Source organism: Nesoenas mayeri (genome assembly GCF_963082525.1).
Source record: "Nesoenas mayeri genome assembly, chromosome: 10".
Classification (NCBI taxonomy): Eukaryota; Metazoa; Chordata; class Aves; order Columbiformes; family Columbidae; genus Nesoenas; species Nesoenas mayeri.
In genome coordinates, this window is record NC_137560.1 from 24,106,106 (window position 1) to 24,117,413 (window position 11,308).

Below are 11,308 nucleotides of genomic sequence, written 5' to 3' on the forward strand. Positions count from 1 at the left end.
CCAGCCCGGCGCAGCGCTGGGGGCAGCACACGAGCCCCGCGGTGCTGTCACTTCCACGCGCCTCCGCTTCCCTCCCAGCACCACGTGTCACAGCCGCTGTGCACAGCTGCCTCCCCCGCACAGCTGGGCCAGCCCCGACAACAGGGACACCGAAAGGACTCGGCTCGGGCCAGCTTTGCAGAGAAAAGTTGACCAGTCTGGCTCCTGGAGACGTGAAGAGGCTGAAGCGCGCCCAGCAAGGGCAGGGACACAGTGGGAGCGGCGCTGTGGACGGGAAGCCCCAAGGAGGTCACCAGTGACAGGTGCAAACCATCATTACCACTGTCACCGCATGGGCTCACCCTGGTTACCCATTTCTGTGTCCTCCCTTGCTGCTATGATACATACCAATAAAACACACAGAGGTGGGGCACACACAACACAACAGTTGTTAGTATGAAATATGCATCTTTTTGAAAGAGGAAGGGTTGCTGGCAGCTCAGCAAAGGGATTAGATCAGCACTCAGGATTAAATAGCCACCCAGGCTGTAAGAAAGAGGAGATGAGTTCACACGGCTTTGCTGGAGAGGCGTCACCCGCTCGAAGCGCCCGCCACCACCACCCACGTGGGTACAATGCCGCTGAACGCACCGCGGAGGTGACGGCTGTTGCTGCTGCGGGTGACAAACAGCTACTGAAACACAGCCAGACTCGGGCTTGAGAAGAGCTCACCCCCACCTTCAGCAGGCCAGCGAAGGGGAGAGTAAATCCTGCTCCTGACAGGTGCTGGAGCTGTGCACACAGAGCTGGAAATATTACCCCTTGCAGAGCCTTATAAATATCTGCTAAGCACCTGAAGCACATTTGGTGCTGCGCTCTTATGGCCCTTAGAATCCCTCACCTGGAACCAGGACCAGCTACAGGCCATGAATAAGCGTTGTAAGAGGTTTTTACTGCTATCAGGAAGAAGGGTAGACTGATAAATAACGCCTGCTGCACCCAGGTACCTACCAACTGTTAGAACAGCCCGGCTTACAAGGATCAAAACCCCCGTCTTTCCCACGAAGGCGGCCATTGGCTCTCAGCAGCCTGATGCCACGTTGGATCTCAATTTTTTTAATGCATTCAAAGAAAGGCACGTTAACAGCAGCAATCCGAGCGATGCTCTGGGGCCGGCGCGGGCTCCCGCGGGCAGGGCAGGCTGTGCCGCGGGAGCAGCCCCTGCCTTCCACTGCGCACAGATGCTCCCACGTGAACCCGAGGGTTTAAGCAGCACGGCTGCTAAATGTGACTCCTGCCCCGTCCTGCGGGTCAGGCCGCGCTAATGAGCTTTAACCCAGAGCTCCAGCTTTGCGCGCCTCGCCACCCACAGCACAGCCGCACCCCGCGCCGCGAGCGCAGCGCCGGGGCCGCAGAGCAGCACGGCCCCGCAGCCGCCACCCCACGAGCCTCCCGGCCCGGCCCCGGCCGCTCGCTCTGCCGGCTGCTCCGGATTCAGAAGCAAAGCAACGCTCTCCTCTCGTCCTGCCGGAGACACCTCCACTGCTGAGCTCGCCTGAACAGCTTTGGCTGGGGCCAAAGAGCCGCATCTGGTGAGAAAAACACACCTTGGCGACGTCACCCGCCTTTTCTAAGCATCACCCCACATTCCGTGAGAAAGGCCGGCACGCACAGCGCCAGGCCAGCCAGCTCCCGCCCAAACAGGGCTGGGCATCCGGAGGGCCGCTGGTCGTGGAGATGTCTTGGCGAGGAACAGCAGCCACGGTGCCTCGGCACGCTCTGCTTCCACCGCCTGCGAGGCGGCGCCGAACCCACAGCACCCGCCTGTGCCGAACCCGGTGCCAAACCCACAGCACCCGCCTGTGCCGAACTCAGTGCCGAACCCACAGCATCCGCCAGTGCTGAACCCGGTGCCGAACCCACAGCATCCGCCAGTGCCGAACCCACAGCATCCACCAGTGCCGAACCCAAAGCGACTGCCCAGTGCCGAACCCAAAGCGACTGCCCAGTGCCGAACCATTGGAGCCAATGACGGCTGGTTGGGTGCAGGAACCTGCTGACTCAGCTGAACCATCCCAGCACTCTGGACTACAGCTTTGCAGGAAACATCTCCGACAGATTCAGTTTGTTTCCATTAGAGACTGCCAGTTCATCTCTGTTATGAATCACATCTATTCTTCTCCTCAGCTCCTTGTGCGTGGCCCACACAGAGGTCAGCAGGACCCGCGGGACCACGCTCAGACCCACTGAGCACACACAGGGGATAAACGGAACACAGATGAATCTGTATGTGCATCAACCAAACAAGGAGCGATGCTGAGCGGTTACTCTGAAGTACCAGGCCCATCAGCATCCGCTATCTGTGGTGGCCGACTCCACCAAAGCCAATGGAGCGATGCCAGCCGTGCCAGCTGGCCAGCTCACACTTCCCCACGGCTTGTTAAGCAAGACAATTAAGCCCATGGAAATTTTATATGTTTCTGTGATGAATATTTAGCAGTTTCCTACCAGCCCACCCAAAGGGATGGAACTCTCTTCCCTTTCGCACAGAACCACTTTATTAAATGGGCTGCCAAGTCTCAAGCCGCGATGCCCCTCCGGCTGGGAGCCAAGCCTCCCTCTCTGCAAGCCGGGAGCCCAGGAAATCATCTGGTACGGGAACTGTCCCAAAGCTTTCTGAACAAAGTGGAAAGAGAGCAACGGGTAGGAAATGAGAATATACATAAAAGAAGGGATGCATCTCCTGCAACAGAAACAGCAAAATGAAGCTAACAAGCAATGACAAATTAACCTACGCTGCAGTTCTCCTATGGAAATGGGAAAGCACATATTGGTTTTCTTTGGCCCCAGGTTTGCAAGCCTTTTGACTGTTTTTGTATGCTACATCCATCAAAACTCCAGTTCTATCACCAACCTACACAGCAACCAGGAGTCCCCGAAGCACAGGAAGCGATGCCCTGCCCGCTCCGCAGCCGCTCGCGCCGCTGGGCCACTGGCACCTGCCACCACCAGGAAGGGGCCGCTGACTCGCAGCCGTGCCCCTGCCAACGGCCGCCAAACACAGCACTCAGCGACACCCAACCAAACCGCCCACCAACACGGGGCTCCATCTTCTGCGAGATGTACAACGCCGTGCCACAGACAGTTTATCTACCTCATTAAAACCGGTTAGTTTTGCTGCATTAAAGCAACAAATCATGCATTTGACAGCAATGAGGAAAAGACATTTATTTATCTTCCTGGCTAGATAGACCAATTAAAACTGTACGTCTGAAAACACCCACTTTAAATTGTGCATCTAAGGCTCTACTGTGTTCTGCAAGTAGCTTCAACGTGGCAGTTGTGAATATGCAGCCACATCTTTATTGGCATTTACTTTTAATGCCACCGTTCCTCTCTGAAAATCTAAGAGAGACAAATAAGAAAACCGGCCCCCAAGACTATCCTTCAATTTTCCTTCTGGCACTGGCAGCAACGCCCGCAGCCAGCCCCGCGGCAGCCCGCGCTGCTCCCCGACGGGGCGCAGGGAACGACAGACCCACGGCAACCCGCAGACCGGCCACCGCGCAGCAAGGGGCCCGGCCACGCGTGGGTCGGGAGAGGGGACACAGAGGTTCCCCATGCTGCAGGGACAGAGGTGACACACAGAGGTTCCGCGTGCTGCAGGGACAGAGGTGACACACAGAGGTTCCCCATGCTGCAGGGACAGAGGTGACACAGAGAGGTTCCCCGTGCTGCAGGGACAGAGGTGACACAGAGAGGTTCCGCGTGCTGCAGGGACAGAGGTGACACAGAGAGGTTCCGCATGCTGCAGGGACAGAGGTGACACAGAGAGGCCCCCGTGCTGCAGGGACAGAGGTGACACAGAGAGGTTCCCCATGCTGCAGGGACATGGGTGACACAGAGAGGTTCCGCATGCTGCAGGGACAGAGGTGACACAGAGAGGCCCCCGTGCTGCAGGGGCAGAGGTGACACAGAGAGGTTCTGCATGCTGCAGGGACACGGGTGACACAGAGAGGTTCCCCATGCTGCAGGGACAGAGGTGACACAGAGAGGTTCCCCGTGCTGCAGGGACAGAGGTGACACAGAGAGGTTCCGCGTGCTGCAGGGACGGAAGTGACACAGAGAGGTTCCGCGTGCTGCAGGGACAGAGGTGACACAGAGAGGCCCCTGTGCTGCAGGGACAGAGGTGACACAGAGAGGCCCAAGCGCTGCAGGGACAGCCAGCCCGCAGCAGCCACAACGCAGCCACTCCTGCAAACAGAGCGGCCCCCGCCCAAAGTCCGGGCACCCCCATCGCTGCCAACCGCCCCACCGTGCCCTGGCTACCAGCCCCGGGCTCTGCAACACCCGGCCGGGGCACGAGCTCAGCCCCACACCCCCGTCCCACAGCATCTTCAGGGCCACTCCTTCCCAGCCCCAGAAAGGCAGACACACAATTCTCCCGGGAGGGAAAGCAGATACAGAGCCATTACGGCTGATAAATCACCCTGCGCACAGAGATTATTCCCCAGTTAAACTCCACTTAGGCCAATCGCGCTCCCCACACACCGCGGGCTCATCGATCCTCCTGCCAGGCGGGCCGTGCAGGGCTCTGCTCCCGCGCCGCAGCCACCGGCAGCCGCCCAGCCCGCCGGGGCCTCCGCGCCGCTCCCAGCAGCCCCAGCTAAAGGCCTTTCAGCAAATTGCCTAAAAATCAGTCAAAGCAACATCATTTTTTCCTCCACCACGTTATCTATTGCCAGTTGCCTGTCAGGCTCCATGAGTAACACTTGGGCAACCGAGGGTTTTGTGCGGTCGGGCACCGCTGGCTGGTCGTGGCTTGCGGGAGCCCAGGCGCTGACCCTCCGGCAGCCCGGCGCGCGGGGTCCCGGTCCTGCTGCGCCGCGGCTCCCGGCGCTCTCCCGCGTCTGCCCGCCGAACGCACCCCTGCCCACCCCCAAACGCACCCCTGCCCAGCCCCAAACGCACCGGGTGCTCCCGGAGCGCAGTGCGGGGTCTCCTGCCTCTCTCCCGCTGTTTTCTTGACCACGCCACGGGGACCACCACTGTGCTCAGGTTTCAGCCCCATCCTCCACAACAAGACATCATTTCTTCAAGTTTCCATCTTTTATGATCTTCGTATGTCAGCTCTTCCCTGCCAACATTTTGTTTCAATCAGTCTCCCTCACTACTTCTTCTCCATTTCAGTTTTTCTCTGGAGACGTGGGCACCCTTCTTCATCAGGGCAGCAGGGTTTAGATATGAATGAAATTGCGACCCAGTCCCTGAAGGAAACGAGCAGAGCACTGGGATAACGAGGCGGCCACACGGACCCCCTCAGTGAGGCCACGCGAGACCAGGGCACGGGTGGGTGTTTGTGGTCACTGCCGCAGCCGCAGAGGAATGTCTGGACGGTGACAAACCCTCCCCATGTCGGGTTTTGCTGGCAGACGCGGATCTGCAACGTTTACACGCACGGTACACGACTGCTCAAAGAAGCCCGTGCTCGGCAGCCTGTCCTGCCCGGGTCCCGCTGAGCGACCAACCTGTGACGCTGCACCAGGCCCCCCCGCCCAGCACAGTTTCTGCCACTGTCCCCATCCAACGATGGAAGGCGGGCAGGGACAGCCCTCCGCAGCACCTCCTCTGGTGCTGGCGGTTCAGCCTCCTCCAGCGCTTCAGCAACACGGGACGGTCAGGGCCGCCCCGTCCCTGCAGGCAGGTGACAGCGAGGACGGTGCTGTCAGGATGGAGCCACGAGCGTCAGAGCCCCTTCACCTCAGCGAGGTCACCCCAAAAGCAGCTGGGCCTGTGACAGACCTGACGTGTCGCAGGGACGGAGCTGCCGCCCCTCGAAGGCAGCAGCAGGTCGCACACGCAGGCGCTGGGTCCGGCCGGGCCCCAGCCCAGCTTCGGGCGCCGCTAAACCCCCACCACGTCCAAATTAACCTTTGTTCAGATCAAAGCACAGGCCAAGTACCCTCCACCAGTAAATGGCCATTTCTGGAGGTATAATTAGGCACAGAATAGTATCAAGGAAATTATTACCAGCCCATCAAACTCTGTCTGCGTTGCAGCTGCCCAGAAAAGCGGCTCAAAACGTGATTGCTGTGGTGCAATAAAACAGCCTCACACAGAACCCAGCAGTAACGGCCCAACATATGGAAACCATGAGGCCACAGAAGTCAAGCCAAGAACGATCACGGCAAACGAGTATTCCAGTTACAAACGACAACAAGGAAAAGTAACGCAGGAGATGTCTGCAGCAAAGCTTTTGGAACAGAGCAGAGCCAGTCCCGCTCCAGCTCCGCAGCCTCCAGCGCCCCAGGCTGCAGCCACCGGGCCCAGGACACCTCGGAGAACATGGACACACGGGGCAGCCCCCATGGATAAATGCAAATGCCCTCCCGTGAAACACAACAATACCACGGGCTAAAAGAATATCTCATCTGCTTAACTGCAGGGTGCAATAACATCAATTTGCCCAAATTACACCCGAGCACAAAGGTAATTGGCATCGAGCAGAGCATGTTGTGACTGTTACATCACTCTTCAAGCCAACTACAAAAGACTGAAATGCAAGAAAATAAACAGTGTCACCAAATGAACAGCCAGCCCCTTCCCAAGCCCCTTCCCTGCAGCAGCTCCGCGTGGGACACGGCATCGCTGGCCGGGACAAACACCCAGACCCCCGCGTGGGACATGGCACCGCTGACCGACACAAACACCTAGACCCCCGCATGGGACACGGCACCGCTGGCCGGGACAAACACCCAGACCCCGGCGTGGGACACGGCATCGCTAACCAACACAAACACCCAGACCGCCGCGTGGGACACGGCACCGCTGACCGACACAAACACCCAGACCCCGGCGTGGGACACGGCACCGCTGGCCGGGACAAACACCCAGACCCCGGCGTGGGATACGGCATCGCTAACCAACACAAACACCCAGACCACCGCGTGGGACACGGCACCGCTGGCCGGGACAAACACCCAGACCCCGCGTGGGACACGGCATCGCTAACCAACACAAACACCCAGACCGCCGCGTGGGACACGGCATCGCTGACCGACACAAACACCCAGACCCCCGCGTGGGACACGGCACCGCTGACCGACACAAACACCCAGACCGCCGCGTGGGACACGGCATCGCTGACCGACACAAACACCCAGACCGCCGCGTGGGACACGGCATCGCTCACATCCAGCGACCTCCAGAGGGAACGGGGTGGGGGCTGCTCAGTTCACACCCCCATAGGTTAATTTCCAGAAAAGCTGTTTTGTGGTTTTCATTAACTCTGTCTTAACCAGAGACTTAAACGTAACAAAATGGTGAATGGATACTTAGAGAAAATGAACAAGCGAAGGCAGACTGGAGCCAGTTCTATTTAATGGCAGAAGAGAGTTTAAGGGGGAGGGTTAATGAGAAGGAATTAAGCAGTTAAGTATCCTCCAGCTGAAAGGGGGAACAGGAATCATCATCCACTAACAGAATTAGGAACTGTTACAATAACGAACTGAATTACAAACTGAAGTTACCCAAAAGTGTCAGTTAATACAGTTTGCCACCAATATTAAACCCCGTATTTTTCTAGTACAGAAAAGGCTACCCAGACATTTCTTTGTCTGACCTGCACACTAACACGCTCGGCCTCTCACTGGACTGCAGGCATTTGTGATGTTTCAGAGGGTACCAACTTTTCCATAAGTCCAACTGTAATAAAAATTAATTTGGAGCCTGAAACTTGATGCTTAGTGGTTTCAACAGACATGGCTTTAAATTATATTCTTCTTTAATATTTAGAAATAAAGCAGCCTGCTTCAAAGCTCTTTCTCCTGCAACACCGGGACTTGCATAATAATGATTATGTCCCTTGAAATCGCCGGGCCCGATGCGCGGCGAAGTTCCTTACATAAGACCTGCAAGATCAATGTGCTTCCTCCCTGGGGAGGGCTCCAGCGGAGCCCTGCACAGGAACACGAATGAAGGTGGTTTCCCCAGCCGTGCTCCCGCCCGCCGGCAGCTCCGGGGCCGCCGCAGCGCAGGCGATGCCGCGGGGCTGCGGGAGCGGAGCGGGCACGGCCCCGCAGCCCCGCGCCCACACGGCTCTCGCAGACCCGGTTTGGGTTCAATAACCGCCAATTACGGCCAGTCCGCACGAGTTTCCCCTCAGCACCGGCCCCGCACGGCGGCGGCACCCGCGCCGCCCCGGGACCAGCCGCGGCCGCCGGCGCCGGGATCGGACCCCGGGATCGGACCCCGGGATCGGACCCCCGGAGCCGCCGCACCGGGGCGGGAGGCGCCCGCGCCCGGCGGTGCCGCAGCGCCCGCGGGGGAGGCGCGGGGAGGGGACGCGCCGGAGCCGCTGCCCGGGAGCGCAGCCCCCGCCGGCCCGGCCCCCGCCCGCCGCACACAAAGGCGGCCCCGCAGCCGAGCCCCTGCCCGCCCGCGCCGCCCCGCTCGCACCTTTAACCTGCGCCTCGTAGTCGGCGATGATCTCTTTGTCCTTCTTGAACTTGCCCTGCGATGACATGGTGCGGGAGGGCGCGGGCTCCGCCGGGACACCCGCCGCTCCGCGCTCCGCACCGCCGGCCCCGCCGCCGCCTCACCCGGCCGCGGCCCCGCCGCCCGCGGCTGCCGTCATTGGCGGCACCGGGGACACCGCGCAGCGCCCGCAGCGCGCCCGCCTCAGCAGCCCAGCCCAGCCTAACCGAGCCGAGCCGAGCCGAGCGGAGCCGAGCGGAGCCGAGCCCAGCAGCGCCGCCAGCCGGGGCGGGGCCGTGCCGCCGCTCCTGCGCTCAGGTTGCGCGCGGGGCGGGGCGGGGCCGCCGTGAGGGGCGGGCGGGCGTGCTCGCGCCCCGGCTCCGCCCCCTTCCCGCCCCTCTCCCCCCGGCGGGGCCGGGCCCGGGGCGGCGGGCACGCGCGTGGCGGCACGGCCGGAGGGGGCGGGGCGGGCGGCGGGACCCCCGGCCCTGCTGAGCCCCCGCTGCCGGTACCGGGCGGGCAGCGCCGCCCCGGCCGCCGGAACCACCCCCCGCGGTGCCCGAGCCCCGGCAGCCGGTGATGCCGTTGGTCACATCCCGCGTTCCGCAGACACCCGCTGGGGTCCCCGCAGCACCCAGGACCCCACCCTCGCCGTGGGGCTGACCACCGGCCCGGCCTGGCCCGGCGCTGCGCGTGGAAACCCAGGAGAGCAGGGGCTGTTCTGCGGGGCGGGTGACAGCACAGGTTTAACAGGGACACGGAGCTGGCGGCGGTACCCGCGGTGGTACCCGCGGCGGTACCCGCGGTGGTACCCACAGTGTGCCCCTCTGCCGCCCCACGCTGCTCCCCGCACGGCTGACCCACACAGCAAAAATGCGGCTGCAATGGATGGACCGACAGAAAAGCGATGACAAACACGAGCACAGCGACATGGGGGTTCGTGGTGCGTGTTTAACCCCAAGGCTGTTCAGCTCGCACAGGAGCATCTTGTGGCCCACTCCGTCCCTGAGAGCCGCATGGGGAAAGCTCCTGGTCTCAGAACACACCCAACCCCAGTTGTTCAGACAAGAACCAGTTTGCTTGTGCTCTCCCAGCACACGCGGAAAAGCCATTTTGAGGAGGGATGCCCCTGCTCGGTCCCCGCTCAGAGCGTCACCCGGCGCTGTGTCTGCAGGCTGGCGCATGCAGGCAGCGGCTCCTTCTGCCCCTGTTCAGCCCTCAGTGCATCGCCGCCGCCTCCTTGGTCAGTCACTGAAATACCTGTTTTGGGAACGCCATGTCTGGAAAGGGTATGATGCACTGGACAGGCCCCTCTGTTCGGGCCAGGCCCCCAAGCGCCACGAGAGAAGCTTCTGCTCCTCTTAAACCCTGCCCTGGAAACCTGGTTTTCCAGCGCTGCGTTTTCCCTCTGAGGTTTGGATGTGTAGGGGCCCCACGGGGCAAAACCAACTGCAACCCAAAGTGGGATCCAGCCCAGCTGCCGCCAAAGGGACGGATTGCCACACGAGGATGCAACGCAGCCGGGGGCCGGCAGCCCCGTCCCCGCTGCCCTTGGCCGGGGAAGCAGCGGCAATGCCCCCGCACCCCGGGAGCGACAGCTCGCGTCCAGGGCGGCTGAATTAGGGGTGTAGAAGGCGGAAAATCTCTTCTGCATGGGCACCATTTCTGCAGAAACAGCCTTGCACGTGACCGCAGCACAAAGGTTTACGGACATGTGGGGGAGATGGGAGAGAAAACCCCTTTGTAAAGCAAGGCTCTGATCCTAATGAGTTCTCCGGTTTCATCCGGAAGCTGTTTGAGAGAGGGGCAGCACTTGAACAGATTTGTCACCTTTTGTTAACAATTAGGAAAAAGCGAAATAAACATTTATTCTAGCAGAAGCAGCGATACTATTTAAGGCTCTTCACCGGGGGTTTTCTGGTTGAGTAAGAAAGAGTAGCCGAGACCCAGTGCCATGAGAAAACCCACAGGCTTTCGCCAGCGATGAGTTCTGGCAGCGGCGCGTCCGAGCCGCGGCGCTGGCCGTGCCCCGCGTGCCGGCGCTGGGGGAGGCAGAGCTGCCGCGGGCTCCTCGGCCAGCCCGGCCGCGCTGCCTCCGCCGCGCTGCACAATGGGGCCTTTGTTGGTGTCTTGTGTGAGTGAATTCAGGGAGATCTGATGATTCACAGCTATTCTGCCAGCCTACGAAAAATAAACTAAGCCTATTAAACAAATAATTTACCTAGCCCTAGCAGGCAACACACAAGGGCGTTCTGCATTTCCAGCAGCCATAAAACACCCAGCGAGGAGGAGACAAAGCAAGCGCTGCTGGGGACGCGGGGGGCGCTGAGCGCGTCACCGCGCCGGGGCTCGGACCCCCGGGACAGCGAACCACGGGGGCGCCCTGGGCACGGCGTGGGGGGCGCCGGGGGCGTGGGGCAGGTTCGGCAGGAGCAGCTGGCGAGGGTCTGCAGGACGGGCTGCGCTGAACGAGTCAAAGCGCCGCCTGCAAGGAGGTGGCGGCAAGATAAACCCATCTCCGAAATTTTGCTGAGGTCGGGTGAGGAATTCTTGGTGGCGGGCAGTATAACAGCTGGCATGGGGAAATGGAGGAGAGATCAGAGATCTGTTGAGCTCCTAGTGGCTGCAATAAAGGAAAATTGAAAACTAACATGAATTTGTACAGAATGGGAAGATTTTTCACTGAGAGGGGCTCTTCAGAAAATCAGAAGAGTCACAGACCTGAAGAGAGGAGCGGGTTGAGCGGGGCCAGGGGCTGATTCCGGGTGTTCGAGTTGGAAACAAGAAAATAGTCGGACATTGTAACTGAAGAAAGGAGAAAATGGGAGCGTCTTGGGCATTTTACTGGCCGTAA

The 11,308-nt window shown here is 60.5% G+C and overlaps 1 protein-coding gene across 2 annotated transcripts in view; it reads right to left on the reverse strand.

Annotated features, from left to right (window-relative positions):
• SRGAP3 (SLIT-ROBO Rho GTPase activating protein 3) overlaps positions 1-8,650 on the reverse strand; it is a 78,816-nt gene extending 70,166 nt beyond the window's left edge. For both annotated transcript variants that reach the window (XM_080350700.1, XM_080350698.1), the window contains exon 1: positions 8,437-8,650. Coding sequence is in view for 1 of the 2 variants with exons in the window: in XM_080350698.1 (XP_080206824.1) it covers positions 8,437-8,503 (67 nt within the window). In the remaining variant the exon portion in view is untranslated. The remainder of the gene's footprint in view (positions 1-8,436) is intronic.
• Positions 8,651-11,308: the final 2,658 nt, after the last annotated feature.